This window comes from Phaenicophaeus curvirostris, chromosome 12 (genome assembly GCF_032191515.1).
Source record: "Phaenicophaeus curvirostris isolate KB17595 chromosome 12, BPBGC_Pcur_1.0, whole genome shotgun sequence".
Taxonomy (NCBI): Eukaryota; Metazoa; Chordata; class Aves; order Cuculiformes; family Cuculidae; genus Phaenicophaeus; species Phaenicophaeus curvirostris.
This window is the reverse complement of record NC_091403.1, coordinates 1502431-1518828: the sequence shown is the minus strand read 5'-3', so window position 1 is coordinate 1518828 and position 16398 is coordinate 1502431. Positions and strand designations below refer to the sequence as shown.

Genomic DNA, 16398 nt, shown 5'->3' with positions numbered 1-16398 from the left:
CCTATGGTGTTTAATTATCCTTTTGAAGCTTTCGACTTCAATGTTTGCTAGCAAAACAAATAGCTCCATTTTGTGTGAGCGTTGTTAGATAATGTCGGGTCTCTGAAGAGTGCAGGTATAAATATATATATATTTGGATGTTGACATTTCCAGCAGGCGAATGTGAGATCTGCACGGAAGTATAGGTGTCATCTTCGTTGCTTGAAGAAAAAAGTCACTTCTTTTAATTAAGTTTATTTTTAGTTGGAAGACTCTTTTAAAATTAGAATGGGAAAATGAGGGTTAGGAATGCTCACTAAAATATATATGTACAAACCACTATTTCAGTGAATTTCATCAGCATAGCATGCTGTCTATTTTTCCTTCTTCACATATTAGTCTTCTACATTCAATTGATTGTAAATAAATTGAACTAATCCACTGTACAAGGTAACTTCTTTTCTTAATTAGCATCTCCTTTCAGTGCCATTTTTCTCCTCACACATGAGATTGATGTACTTAAAAAAAAATAGAAGTGTTAGCAGCTTGTCAAGTTGATACAGCTCAGAGCAAATTTCTTTTATAAAACTGTTGAGGAACAGAAAATATTCACTGTCAAGAGATTTCAGCCAGACTCTGGAACGATTGTTCTCTACTGATCGTCTAACCAAGGTAGATGTGAAGCTTAACAGCTGAATAAAGAGGATGACAAGATTCCCAGTATAATATACGTACTATCCATTGTCTTCTCCTTGCCCCATCTTCATCATCCCTGCAAAGAAACAACTTACAAACTACAAGTTAATGTTAGAATCTCACCGAAGTCACTGTGTAATTAATACCAAGCTTCTACAAAGGGATTTTGTTGAATGAAGGCTAAAATTTAAAAAATATCAAGATGTTTCTCAGATCCACCATCTTCGTCTCTTTTTTTAACATGAATTTTTTCATGCTCTTTCCATGTGCTCCTTTTCCATAACTGCCTTCTGTGATTTCCCTGCTGTCAGAGGAAGAGGCTGTATGTGCTGTTGTGCACATGCCATTGATGGGGCTGCGAACACTTAATTGAACTCCTGTACTGAAGCATGTTTCTTGATCTCTCAAGATTGTTGATACAATTGGCAGCAGCCTGGGAACTGAGATTTCTATTAGTCTCTGAATTCAGGCCTTACATACGAAACAGGATGAAGATGCCTGCTTTTCTTCTTTCCTAAGTTTTCTTTACTGTTAAGTTTCATGGTGGGATTTGCTGAAGCAAAGTATACTTTGTGCCTATTGTTCTTCAGTATTTTTGCCAGAGGTAATGTTTGGGGACTGTGTACTTCTACAGACATCTCAAAAAAACATGGAAGCACAGCCCTGTAGTCAAGAAGTCTAGCTCACACACTGTAACAGTCACATAAGCAATAAGAAACTCATGGTAAAGGAACACATCAGCAAATAATTCCAATGCGTTTATCATTGCAGCACAACAAAAGTTCCAGTGATTTTCCTATACAATTCCATAATCGAACCATTATGCAATGTTCTAAAAACTTTATGTTTGGTTAATATGCTGTTTTGGGAAATAATTCCCTCTGGAGGAACACTGTTTACTTGCACTAGATTTCTTCACCTGTTTCACAGTAGAAAGGGCGTTTAAGAGGTTGTTCAAGCCTCAATATCCCTCATTCAATTTCTCATCTCTCTACCTTCTTTTGAAAGGCAGTAACTCTAAACGTCTCCTGTCAGTTCCAGGACCTTGTGAACCTGAAGACCTCATTGATGGAATCATCTTTGCAGCCAATTACCTGGGCTCCACACAGCTGCTCTCGGAGCGCAACCCTTCCAAAAACATAAGAATGATGCAAGCCCAAGAGGCAGTGAGCCGTGTTAAGGTAGGGGATTTTTATGGTTTGTAGAGTACTCTCTGATCCTTTGACAGTTCATATCTAAACAGTACAGGTCTTTGCTTGATCTAGTAAGCAACTTCAAACCTTCTGCAACTTCAAACCTATTCTCAAGTGCACTTACCCGAGTATAGATCTAGTACTGTACACACAATTAGTTGCCAGTGCTTATTATGAAAATACATATGGCATCTCTAAGGAACAAAATATAAATTATTTCAGAGTCTATTAAAAATTCTTTGGAAGCTGTATGAAGAATTCAAGTGTCAAGGACAAATTGCAGATTGCAGTTAGGAAATACTCCAAAGGCAAAGCACAGGATATTAGACTGTGGTTTTCCTCTTATGTCATTAATTCTTTAACTTACTACAAGTTGTGAAGATTACTCTTAATATATTGAATGATTAATTTTTTAAGACAAGAAGATTCATTACTATTGTGTTTGGATTTGGTGTTATTTACAGTGAACAATTTCTGTGTAAATAATGTAGCATTGACTGCTCCATCCAGCTGTGTGAAAAAATCGGCATTTTTGGTTCTGCTGTTAATGCTTGAGCTAAATAAACACACAGTTAGAAAGAGGTAGATCTAAATGCCAGTAGAAATATTACATGCTTCGTAAATAAAATATTTAAATGGTAAAAATTGCATGGGTTTTAGGTGAACCATTTTGGGAAAATCTTTTACTTAGCAAGAGACTGTCACAATTGATGATTGATTTGGCATTTAGAAACAAATGGAAGGCAAGAAAGGTCCAGTTCTTTAAACTTCCTAAACCTTTGAATTTCTATTTAGCATAGTATGATGTCTCAAGCAGGTGGTAATTGTTGATTGCAATTAACTGCCTAAAAACTGTTTCATCTATTAATAGCAATCTTAATCTGTCAGGGATACTTGATTACTTTAGATAGTCATGAAAGAGAGCTTGAGTTAACACTCTATTCAACAATTATACGTAGATATTGGAATAATCCGGATAGAACCCCTTGAGTTTAAACTCGCGCATGTACAGTCATTTTAGACCACTGGATATTTAGCAGGATAAATGTTATGAGCAGCTGCTAATAGACAGCACTCTGTAGTACCAATTTTTTTGCAATCAGTTGACAACATGCATAATGCCATTATATCCAATTATGCTTGTGAACTACATAAGAGAGAAACAAATCTCTCTCTGTTGCACATCTTTTTCTCCCTGCCCCCAGATTCTTAATTTTTAAGTCTGGATTCATAGTCAAGAAGTTTCCCTGACCTCCCATACTGTCTTTTCTCTCTCTTCGTGTATACATCTGTCTGCGTTCTTTTTTAATGCTACTCCTCAGAGGATGCAAAAGGCGGCTAAAATCAAGAAAAAAGCGGTGTGTAAACTGTTTTTCTTGACTTCTAATGCTTACTTACATTTTTGTTGTACTTGTTCTCCATGGAGTGTTGTGTCTTTCATTACGGGTCCTCATGAAGTTGTCATTTTTGTTTCTTCTTTGTTAAGTAGTAGAACAGTGGATGGAATAAAACGAACTCATCTTCTTCATTGTTCGTTTACTGGAGTGCCTGTCTGCTGCTCTTCTACTAAATACCTGTGATTTGTTTAGTCCAGATATAGAGCCAGTATTAATATAGAAGTTGTTTTTAATGTAATGCTTATTTTTATTTTACTAACTAAAGCAGGAAGATCTATTTCTTGTGCCCATGACTTACCGTACATTTATTATTGTCAATATTTAAAAACAAATAAAGTAAATTTACCAAGTAGTAAACAATTAATACAGGAGAACAATACATACAGGAAACTTTTCATTCAGTTAAAAAACATACTTCAGTTATCTAAATACAGCTGACAAAAATATCACTAAAATCAATCTTGCTCTTTGTGATGGTCTTGGATGAAAGGAATGCAAGCTCTGCCAACATATGTGCTTGCTTTATATTTTGCTGGATGAGACTTAATGAAATATAATTAATCTAAATTAATTACAGGCAGAACTAAGCCTTTAGAACTACAGAAAAGAGCAGGAAAGATATCATTCTTCCCTGGACTGTCTCATCAAAGAACCAGTCTCTGACCTGGAGACTGATGCTTGCCTTTAGCACAGGGTCACACGATACTAGGTAAGCGCTTGGATGATGCTTTAGTGAGAGGTAGGAGCTGCTTTGCCACTTTCTATCCTGTTTTCTTACGTGGACAAGGCCAAGACTCACACTTAGCAAGCCACGTGGCATTAGACTTTAATCTCTTGCTCTGTGACCGTGTTTCCTAACGGGATATGGAACTGCTTCCCTAGTGAGCAGTACTCAGGAGCTGAGGTCTTAAAGTCAGCTGATAGCTTTCTGTGATACGAGAGGAATATTAGTTCAGCGCTCAGTTCTTAATTTTCTGGGAAAAAAGCGTAAACTAAAAATCTTCTAAATGCCCCCCAGTACTGAGCACCAGCTTGCCGTTTTGGTGAGCTCACTGAAGATGGCAAGGGCTAAACAGCTGATGGGGAGTAAGTCCCTTTCTCAATTCTCCTGCTTTCTTCATCCCGGTGCCTCAGGTGCTGAAGTGCATCAATGAGCCAATGGGGAAGAAACAGCCAAACTCTTTCACCTGTACTGACTATAAATAGAGAATTTTAGTAATAGAGCTGTCACTCCCACACGCTCCGAAAATTGACTTTTGCCCACAAAATCAGAGTATGCTTCAGGCCTTCTATGCAATAAATGGATTCTTTGCATGTATTTAGAACACCTTTGAATAGCTGTCTTTGTAGTGGTTTAAGAATGCAGTTGCCTTACATCACATCATGCTTGAAGCGATCAGTGAATTTGTCATCCCAAAGAGGAAATTAATACTCCCCTTGTAACAAAGCTTCTGTCATTTTAGACTTCAGAGGGAGATTCCCAGGCCTTGACTGAAGTGGATCTGTTCATCTCCACACAGAGAATCAAAGTTTTAAATGCAGACACACAGGTAAGTTATGATTAAAAATCTTCAAGTAAAATGTTGCTTTAGACTGTACTCTTTACTATTAGTGGAAAATTTTACTAGATTTGGATAAACTCACTGTTGTGAGAAAATTGAGAAAGAACAGATCTGCCAGTGTAACATTTGCCAATAATACTGATGCCAGGTTTGCTTATTTGATATACTGGAATATGTCTGCTCGGTACTGAGATCTATAACTCAGTTTAGGAAAAGATTCAAGAGCCTTTCAGAACATATATACCCTGTTTAGAAACACCTCCAGTGCCCAAATACACAGACTGACAGGGAAGTCATTTGCTGCTTTGACTAAGCTATTTGCATCTTGCCATTTTTGACATTTAACCTCCGATCTTGCCATAAATCACATCTGAGCTACTATCCTCTTTGCCTAAGGTAAATTATTAATTATTCATATTAAAGAAGCAGCTGGAGACCACAATGATCAGCCTCATCTTCGAGGAATACGTATAGAGGCAATCTTCACAAGAAGGATGTCTTAAAGAAATTTACAATTAAATACGTATAATCTATACATGGATCCCAATACTTAGTATATCTCACAAGATCTCTTAGACTTCAAACATACTTACAGAAAGTCTTTACATTTTCATTCTTACGAGGGGACTTGAAAAGGGAAATTTTAGTGACATTTTTTGCTTTAGTTTTCATCAAAAAACTCTGATGTGTGCAGCTAACAGCAGCTGCAAAATGGTTTAAAACTCAAGTTACATTAAAGAACAAACAATTCAGAAAGTGTTTAGTTAAACTAGCTGTAGTCTAACTAGAAAATTACTCTTGTAGCATTTTGAAAAGTGGTTGGAGCAACCTTATACTACCCTTTCAATGATACTCTTCCAGAACTTACAAAGGTAATATTTAGTGTGGGGTTTTTTAGTCGCAGAACAGACCAAGGATTATAGGTAAGTTTTACTATCAGAAAGATGTTTTTGTCAAAACAAACAAACAGTTTTTAGGCAGTCTGTGAGCGGAAATGAGCAAGAGCCAGCGCAGATTTGTCAAAAGCAAATCATGCCAAATCAATCACTTTCTTTTATGATAGGGAATATATTTGTCCGTGGCACAGAAGCAGCACACATCCCATGTTGACTTAAATAAGGCTTTTATCTTGTATACTATTTTCCAGATTATGTGATCTAGATACAAGAAGGCTAAAAAATTTCTGAGTACACGTATTTTTTATATATCAATATATGGATGTCAATATAAAGAGATAAAGAGCAGAGGGAGACTCACAAGCTGGTTGCTTTGATGTAGTACTGTTCAATGTTTCCACAAAAAAACTTGGGAGATGGAAAGAGAAAATGGTTATTGAACTTCTGTCTTGACGTGTAAGATCAAAGTTCAGAAATATCATGGCTAGCTGAAGAAATAAGCTGAAACTTTGGGAGAAACTTCGATAAAAACAAATGTAACATTCTACATTTTTGTTTTGTTTTCAATTAGAATATCGCTTGTTTTTCTAACGATGCAAACCATGAGGCACCTGCTTCTCCCTGAAATTGAAGAGTGTTACTATTTTAACATGAGAGTAGTGATAGTATCTCCAGTAAATGGATTATTTTTCTTTTGACATAAGCAGAGGTCTTTAACATGCTACTCGAACTCCCAAGAGATGGAGCCAGATGAGGAGTACATTATCCCATCTAACATTGCCAGCGGTATTTACAAGGTGCCATCCATAAATCATCCTAATATTGCATTTCCTCCATGATAACCAGAACCACTGTTTGTTATGGCTCAGTCTTTCCTCAGCTGCGTGGTAAACGTGCATCATCCAGAGAGAATATTATCAAAGCTTAAGACTACTTTTTTTGCATTAGCAGAAAGTAAATTGCCAGTAATTATCAGTGCAAAGATGACTACAGACAGTTATTGATAAATGAACAGCTGCAGTTTATAGTTGGAATGTATGGCAATAAATAGATGTGTTTTCTTTGTTGAGTAAGGATTATTCTTTGTGGAAGTCACTCTTTCCCTTCTTTAAATAGTTCAGCATTTCAGCTGATGACCAGCCTTTTCAATAGCTTTTTTTAATGGCAGCGTTGGAAATTATTATAATTACAAGCTCTCGGGCACTTGCCCTGGGGTTTTTGCTTTTTGTTTCGTTTGGGTTTTTTGTTTGTTTTTTTTCGGGTTTGGTTTTCTTTTTCCAGTGAGTCTTTCAGGTTGCTGTAAAGGACTTATTCCATGACTTTTTAGCACTGCTATCAGCATGCTTTTGCATTTTTGGCTTGGTGATATTTTTCAGTGCTAGTGAAGTTCCCGACTGGTGTAATTACCATAGGTCTCTTTCAGCTGGTGTGGCAGCTGGCAGAGACAATCTGTTCTTTCAGGGCTTTATCAATTATATAAAACCTATTTCTGCAGCGTGCCATCCGTGTTTTAATCCATCTGTACTGTTGTGTAGCTCACACAAGGCAGCAGCTGATTTAAAATGTAAAATTCTCAGTTAAAAAATGACACGCAGTGGGGTTCAAAATGCTGACTAGCACCAGTAAGGTGCGTTGCCGCGCTGGAGCTGAGCCAGCTCTGGTGATAGCGCTGCCCTCAGCAACTCTAGAAAGTGGCACCCCTACCACTTTTTAGTGTCTTATGCATTTTGTTACTGAATACATTCAGCCCAAGTTGACCAGACGACCTGTTCAGTGGATGTGGTAGAAGCAACTTCAGGTTTGGCACCTGCCTGCTTCATGTGACAGCAGTTCTTTCCTGGCTGCAGCAGCTTTCCGGGCTTGCAGTCAGTGCATGGAAAGAGCAGAAATATCACAGCATCTCCCATCTTCTTGCTCGTTCAGTTAAGAGAAGCTGGGGAAACTAGCAGAGAGAAAGATACAGAGATCACAAGTGTGTGTGTGCAGAGCCCTCTGGTAGATGACTGGTTCCATAACACCTTCTGACTCATTAGGCTGTCCAGTTCACGTTTCCACATCGCTTGAAAGTTTGGAAAATGCTTAGATTTTCCTCCTTCAGATGTATTTTGAGTTTCAAGACGGACAACAAACAGGATTCTAAAAGAATTCCTTAGAAGGGAAGAGAGATTCTGAGAAAGGCGAATCTGGACAGGAGAAGGTAGAACAGGAGTTTTGGAAGAAGACCAACAGAGAGGCAGAATTTCTAAGGACATATATGAGGATAACAAGGATGGAATGGATGAGACTAGAGAAGGGATGAGGGAAAGAGTAGGGAAGAAGATGGACAGAGGTGGAGGGACTCATGAGAAAGTAACAAAGGAGGATACAGGGTGAAAATGAGGTAATGGTAGTGGAAGTCAGAGTGGAAGGGACTGTGGAGTGAGAAAGGAGAAAGTCAAGAGCAAGTAAAAAGTAAAGATGTGTTGACAGTCATTATACATTATTTACCTTATTTCTAATTCTAATTGCATTAGACCAGAAAAAGGTGGGAGGGAGCGGGGTTATGACTGCTTTCCCCCCTACAATGGGTAAAACACAACCCAAAATTTGGAGTAACTTCCGTGTGATGATAAGGACAGAAAGACTTTTTGGCAGGTGAGATTAAACGCATTCATTTTCCCAGTCCATTCACTCTTGTGCACACTGCATGTATGATTACACCCTTACAGAATACTTAGTGCAGACTGCTGAAAAGCAATTATCTCTGCAGAGCTCCCAAGATCCTGCTGAGAGATGTCCATTATAAAACATTTTTCCATACTGAGAGAAGCGCTATAAATTCTACCAAGCCCCTGGAACCCTTAGAGACACCCTCTAAACCATCTCTTAACCGTCACCACTTCTCATTGTTTATGGGTAATCATAAGAACATTTTATTTCAAACCCAAGAAGAATAATTTCAATGATTTTATGGGTAGTGATTCTTTTGAGTAGGACAGGTAGTTCTAAGAAAGAGCAAATATTTATGTTTTTCTTTCTGTCAAGTTAAATTGTACTGAAATTCCTGAAACAATTACTCCTGTTGACTTCAGGAACAATCAGTCTTTCTCTCTTAGGCCTTAGAGATTTGTTCGGCTAATTGGTAAACTAATACCAAGTTGTGTATGTAAAGGATGCTGCTGCTTATATAAATGGTGACAATTGTGTATCCTCTCATACCACATGAGAGGTTTTTCTAGAAGATCAGATATCAAGAGATTCCCTCTCACTGCAGACACAGCAAGGAGGATATCTCAGTTGTCTGATGTGATTGAGTGAGATGAAAACTGACTTCATGCTGCTTAGTGGGATATTCCAGTACATATCAAGAGCATATCAATACATACCAAAAATAAAAACAAAATGAAAAGGCCTTCATAGTTCAAAAAAAACCCCACAGCAAAATAAACAACAAAGTTGTCTTTTTTTTGCCTTAAAACAAGGATGTTCAGCCGATGGCAACAGACTGGATTCAGTACAGCACACCAGCCATGCCTGAGAGCTGAATTAATTACCCTGGCAGCTTGCTATTGAAATTACCTCTCATGAGCCTCCTGCAGTCTCCTCTTTGTCACACAAGAAGTGCACACATCGTGCGACCGTTGTAATGGGACACAGGCCTCTTACTCACGTGACAGCAAAGTCGAGTCTGGCTTTGTTTGAAATGGAGAAGGAGCAAAGGCTTTTACATATAGAAACCTTTTAATAAAAGTGAGACTACTAGCCGTTGGACCACATTAATTCATTCATACTTATCTGAGTTCAGAAATAAGAAAACTTTCTACAAGTACATACTTAAGCATATTAACCGTTAGAAAATGTCCTTGAAGGTTCTTCCTTCCGGGACTTCATTGCTCTTTCATATAAGAAACAATTAATAGAAACAGGAACTGGAGGTGGAAACAAAAGATAAATTAGTAATATATGAAATAAAACAAGTTTAGTAACAACATAGCCTTCTCTGACTACAAATATACACCCAGTTTTCATTTGTCCAAGGCAGCTCAATACTTAATTAAAGCCACTGAACAATGAGAGGTTCCTGTGAGAAAAACATTTGGAAATAAGAGTAGGTTGGGATTTCCCTGCTGAAAGCAGAAAGTAAAGAAGTTGGTTTAAAAGGCTAAAGTAATTAAAAGGATACAAAGCTTAGGGATTTGAGATGGAGGCAGGAAGCTTCAAGACTTTTTATATTTAGTGTTCTTATGTAAGAAATGTTCATTAGGGTGAAGCTTGGACAAGTTTCCACATAAAAATATCGTTCTCGCAGGCAATGGCTCTTCTGAGTCGAGTTCTTCCAGCACAACTGAATTGCAGCCTAATGACACTAACTGGAACAGGATTTTGACTGTGAGCCCGAACAGTAAACCAGTTCCCTTTGAACTGATCTGAGATATGTAGGTAGCCAGAAAAAATATTAACTACAGGGAAGGTGAAATACTATCTTCATAGTTCTTCACACAGGAAGTATCACTTTGCTGTATATAAGGAAATGTTAGCCTAGATATTATTGCTGTTATAAGACATTAATATAGATCTTCATTATTGCTTTACAGTAGCAACCATGCTGCGTTTGCTCAGGCAACACTTCCATTGAAGCCAATTTCCTGAACAACCACTGTGCCTCAAGGTGGAGTTCGGGCCCATTGACTGCGTAGGGAATGTCAGATCTGGGACCAGAAAAGAGCATCTGTAGCTTTTGTCATTCTCAAGCAATGGGCCATCAAGGAGAGGGAAGATGCAGCGTTTGTAGAAAAACAGCAGGCATGGAAAATGACTTTATTTCTCTTTGCTCTATGTAGGAAACGATGATGGATCATGCGCTGCGCACAATCTCATACATTGCTGACATCGGTAACATTGTGGTGCTAATGGCACGGCGCCGCATGCCAAGATCAGCTTCTCAAGACTGTATTGAAACAACACCTGGAGCCCAGGAAGGAAAGAAGCAGTACAAGATGATATGCCATGTCTTTGAATCAGAGGATGTAAGTAAATTGAATTAAATTTATTTAAGCAGCTTAGGTTATTTACAGAACCTCTGAAATTACATCTTATTTTCTTGAATGAACTTTTATTGTCGATAATCTGCTCTGATTGAAGCTACAGATAATATGTGGAAACATTAGCCGGTTATTTGTCCATATTCATATCTCTCTTCTGTCTCCACAAATTGATGTCACAAATTCACGTGTCCTCATCAGTCCCAAACATCCACTCTCTTATGTCTTACAGAATCATTTGTGTTCTTTCAGCAGTGCTTCTCCAAAAATCATAGCACTTAATTATTTGGAGTTGTCTGGGAGTTGACAGCCATTCATTGCCAAAATTAATTTATGGGTTCTCAGATTGATCATTCATCCTGGATTGGATCCTTTAGTCCAGTGGCTTGGCACATAATGACACGCATAAGCCTCCAGACACTTGGCAAGAGGTGGAACTGTTCTGGATCTCACTCAAATTGAAGCCAAGTTGCTGAGAACAGCTACAACTTGGTGGGCTGGGCAGAAGGTGGCCCTTTACCCAATCCTTATTCCTTTATGGCTTACTTACCTCTTGTTGGTATATGTACCCTCAAACATCTGACTTGATCCTCAGATGTTTAAGAACACATTCGGCTGTTTATTTTTCAGTTTTCTTTTTTTCATCCCTAGCAGAGAGTCTGAATTAGAATTTTTACATAAATGCAATAGAGCTAAGAAGGATAAGTCCTGTGTATTTATAGAACATTTTCTTTATGGCCGGAAGAGTTTAGCATTTCTTAAATAAAATGCTAGGAAGAAATCACTCTCTCTACTCTCTCAGAATTCTCCAAGTTGTACATAATGCTGAAGACTTTAATAGACATAATAATCTCTTTAATAAAGACATGGAGATGTGGATGAAATTAAGATGTGAGAACTGACTGCTACTTGCTGTAATGGAATAGGGCACCTAGACAAGATGGTTTTGAGAATGTAGAGTGAGGGTGAAAGCAAAGGACTAACTTCAGAGAGAGCGATGGCACTGGAGAGCAAAAAAAGTGGCCCATAAGGACTAGAGATAAACTTTAGTAACTTAATGATATAAAAATGTTCTTGATGACTTCTGTACTACCATACTCCTAAAAACCTTGTTATATTGATAAGATTTGAATTTTTTTTTTAAAATACGAAGGAACTGGCTAGGCTTATTAAGTCCTTGATTTGCCTAAAATCCTTTTCCAATCAAGCAGATGGATGATTTTGTGTACTGCAGCATAAACGACATAAGAAATCCACCTTTTAGCATCACAGAAAAAACTGTTTCTGATCAGTAGATTACCAAAAGATGGAGGTTTACAGTGTTGTCCAGAAACCCCTATGCGGTCATAATGCATTTAGCACATACATGCTGTCTAAAAAAGTGTGCCACATTTCCAGAAGAGTGTTATAGGTGTGATGAGTGATACTTTTAGGGAGTTACACTGTAAGATGCGATTAACTCCTCCGATCATTGGAGTTACTCATATCCCCTGATGACAAATTACAGTACCTGAAAACCACAAATATCAAAACTCAGCATGGTTTCCTCCTGTGAGCTGCAGTAAACTCAGAATAGGAAAATAAAAAAAAATTAAAAATCAAGTGTAATAAAAAAGACTAAATTCCTTTTACTTACCACTATCTCTGTTCCTCTGTGTTCCAGTGCCATCTCGTGGAACAAGAAAGTAAATTTTACAGGAGCTCAATAATTCTTCAGTTAGTTGACTTCTGCAGTGTGCTGAATGATTAAGGTTATCAGTGTTATCGTTGTCGCTATCTTTAGATTTCTTTCTAATGTGTGTGTATTTCTGACACATGCAAATACCAGTCAGTGTAACGTTTCATCACCGGCACTCACTATACAGCCCACTGTAATGGGAGGCCGCCTGGTATTGCATACTACAGTAAAATGCACAGGTAGATTAGTGTTCCAAAGTTAATAAAGAGACCAGGGAATTGGAAGAGTTGTTCTTAACATTAACAAGCAATATTCATGGCTCTGGCTGCCTTCCTGAAAGCATCCCTGACACTGCTTGTGAAGGTGTTAATGGGAACAGCTATCGTAGGTGTGCAGTGGGTTAAGCAGGGCGATTACTGGTTTTCAGGGAATATGAGACAGGCATCGTGGCAGTAATAGGAGAGCAGATGGTTTTGTTGAAGCAGTGTTTTCTGTCCTGTAAAACCAAGGTGGAGAAGCAGCAGGTGAGACAACAATCAAAATCATCAGCGCATACTCGCCCGCAAAGGCCTGTGCAAGCAGGGCATCCGTTCTCTCATCACGCTGGCGAATATACTGGGATCAGAAGCAGGGCTCGTGACAGTTTTTCCTGCAAGCTCTGTTCCATATTGGTACAAAGCCAGTACCCTCCAGTGTTTATTGGAACGAGTATAAAGAGCATATGGCTGCTTGCTACTGCAACGCCTTGATGAAAGGAGATCAGGGTTTTTAAATGGAGTTTGCAATTTGAGTTTGGATATAATGGCCTCTTTTCGTACAATTGACCTTAAAATGACTCTATATCTATACTAATGTAGTAGCTTTGAAGGGTCCTTTATTTTGACTCTTTCTTAAGAAAAAGTCCAATCTCTCTCTTATTTCTTACGGTTTAAGTGGTCAGCTGTTTATCTGTCCCTTCTCTGAGCTGTGTTTTGTTCTACATTGTAGGCACAGCTGATAGCCCAGTCGATTGGTCAGGCTTTCAGCGTGGCTTACCAAGAGTTTTTAAGAGCCAATGGAATTAACCCAGAGGATCTCAGTCAGAAAGAATACAGTGACATCATCAACACCCAAGAGATGTACAATGATGATCTCATACACTTTTCCAATTCAGAAAACTGCAAAGAGGTAAACTGGTTCTGGAATGTCATTTCAGATTGATGCATTTTATCAGAAGAACAAACTGCTTAATCTTTCAGTCGCATCTTTCCTATTTTCATTCATTTCCAATCACTTCAATTGCCTTAGCCACAAAATGTTACAGCCTCCCCTAGCTGCCAGGTTGCAAGAAGTTTAAATCTTCTTTGGCATTTGTTCATTTGGTATTTGGCTCCACCACTTTCTATAGACTTAACCAGCGTGTTAGTTGTTTTGCTTATTATAAGGACCTAAATGACCTTCAACCAAAAAGTGAGGGATGCTCCTTAAAAGAAGTAGAGATGCATTATACAGGTTTAACTGCACAGCGTTTTTGAAGTCGTGTTACTACTTAATGGCAAAGAATAGAGTTCATTTTGTAGGTGTAATTCAGGAGCAACTGAGATGCTAGTGCTCACTTGTAGATCAATCAAAGCAAAAATTAATGGGTTTTTTTTTCTTTTTAATTGCAGCTCCAGCTAGAGAAGCATAAGGGAGAAATTCTTGGGGTGGTGATTGTGGAATCTGGATGGGGATCCATTCTACCCACCGTTATCCTGGCCAACATGATGAATGGAGGCCCTGCAGCCCGATCAGGAAAACTAAGCATTGGAGACCAAATTATGTCCATTAATGGGACCAGTTTAGTTGGTCTACCTCTTGCAACATGCCAAGGAATCATAAAGGTACCTCAAACTTATATCTTTAACCAGCAGAAATGTAATATTCTGCCAAGTGACCCTGGAGATTTCCAGCAGATACGATTTTTCACGTCACTGCAAAAAAGAAAAAGTAATCTGTTGTTAACAAAAAGTAGAATTAGAAACAGTTTCAAGGGTGATAAGGTACAGAAATTTAGGGCTGTAGAATATGACTGCAGCTTTGTTACTGGACTGCAACAAACAAGGCCAGGTCTGAAAGCCATGCCTAAATTACATTACTGTGTTGTCTTCAAAGTTTCAGGCTTCCCCACAGCCTCTAAATTCAAATCTGAGGATTAAAATCTACCGTGCTTCTTTGGGCTCCGTGTAGATGAAATGAATGGAGGCTTGTAGACTGCAGGACAGATCAAGTGAGTATATGAAGATTCTCCAGACACCAAGGAATCTCAGAATGTGTTATCTTTAATCACTGAGACTACATCTAAGACTAAATCTAATGGCTGTGCAGATTTACCAAGCGTAGCAGCAGCAGGAGGAGATGAGTTGGCCAGATGCTGGTAAAGGGCAAGCAGAAGTCAGTTCTGGTTTTTCTTCAAAACTTTCTTGAAATTTCCGTAGTAATTAAAGGCAAACTTATGATAGGTTTTGTTGGGCCAATTAGCTTAGTAGATAAATGAAACATTTATTTGAGAAATGCACCTCTCTAAGTTAACAACAGATTTCTATTCATTCTAGCTGTTTTCTCTCACATCAGCTGCTTTACAGTCTTTCAGTATGGAAACCACTACTGAAAGAGCAAATTAAGCTCAATTTCAGAAATATTAACTTTTGGAATATCTTACAGGGCCTCAAGAATCAGACACAAGTCAAACTGAACATTGTCAGCTGTCCTCCTGTTACTACTGTCCTCATAAAACGGCCAGACTTAAAATATCAGCTGGGCTTCAGTGTACAGAATGGAATTGTAAGTTTCTGCGTTTGGTTTTTTCCTTTTATTTTTTCTTTCAAGAAACACACTTAAGTACTGAAAAAACTGAAAAAAACCTTACACATGACCTCACTTCTTCTACTGTGATCCCTTAATTAATCAAACCCTTATAATCACATCTCTGAGTAGCATAATACAAATGGACAACACCAGGAGAACAAGTACTGCCATTCTTGAGAGACTTTCCTACATAATTCAGACACAGATTTATAGTTCAGGTTGTTTGGTGCAGCCCGCTGATTCATGTAGAACTCTCATGAGCCTGCCAGAGCTGGAACAGTTACACTCCAAGTTTTTTACAATTACAACATTCTAATCTTAGCTCTGATTCTGGTTTTTTTTGTTCAAATTTCAGCACACACTAAGATTTTTAATTTTTCTATCACTGTGCATAATTTATTTGGATCACCTGGCAGCGAGCAAGGGAGTGTAACTGGGACCTCCTCGGGTTAGAAGCACACACCTCTCACTACAGGTAATTGCAGCCCGGGTATCCCTTTTCTCCATGCAGCAGTGTGACTGTTACAGCAGCAGCAAACAGCAGAGTGACTGAACATGGCAGGTAACGCTTACCCAGAGCAGCTCAGGCTCCTCCTCCTGTAGTTCTTCCTTCCCAAGTCACTCTCCAATACTTTCCAAAGCAATCTCCCAACACAACTAGCTCAGGGTAGTCGCCTGATCCTTCTTGGGGCTGATACTGGCATTAGGGACTGTCTGTAGTGCAGGACCATCACCATCTCCTCTTCCTCCAGTCTAGGAAAAAGAATAATCAGGCTGCTCACACAGAAAACCACATCAGAGGACTGTGGGCTCTGGTCCCCTGTTCTGTGAAATGCAGCGATTGAAGTTCCCAGATTTCTGTTTGCCACCTTTGGAAAAGTAGCAGGTAACTCAGTAGGATACGGTTTATGGGTCCTACTGTGTGTTTGCAATCAGATGGCTCATTCGTGGCTTTTCAGCTCTGCAAGCCATCTCCTACATAAAATCACATATCATGTTGTGGGCACAGCAGAGTTTGGTATAAAGAACACTGCTACAAGCCTTTGGTCCAGCTGGAAGTACTCTTGACATCCTGTAGAAGCAGAGGTTTGAAGTGTTTGTCATGTATGAGATTAACGGTCTGGCACTTGAGTAGAGAGAGGTCTGTAAA

The 16398-nt window shown here is 38.7% G+C and overlaps 1 protein-coding gene across 3 annotated transcripts in view; it reads left to right on the top strand.

The window, feature by feature from the left end:
• APBA2 (amyloid beta precursor protein binding family A member 2) overlaps positions 1-16398 on the top strand; it is a 73700-nt gene that overhangs the window by 52062 nt on the left and 5240 nt on the right. For 2 of the 3 annotated variants that reach the window (XM_069866462.1, XM_069866463.1), the window contains exons 5-11: positions 1711-1856; positions 3191-3226; positions 4729-4815; positions 10544-10729; positions 13410-13589; positions 14072-14284; positions 15105-15224. In XM_069866462.1, coding sequence (XP_069722563.1) covers positions 1711-1856; positions 3191-3226; positions 4729-4815; positions 10544-10729; positions 13410-13589; positions 14072-14284; positions 15105-15224 — 968 coding nt within the window. The remainder of the gene's footprint in view (positions 1-1710; positions 1857-3190; positions 3227-4728; positions 4816-10543; positions 10730-13409; positions 13590-14071; positions 14285-15104; positions 15225-16398) is intronic. The other variant, XM_069866464.1, reaches the window with a different exon arrangement.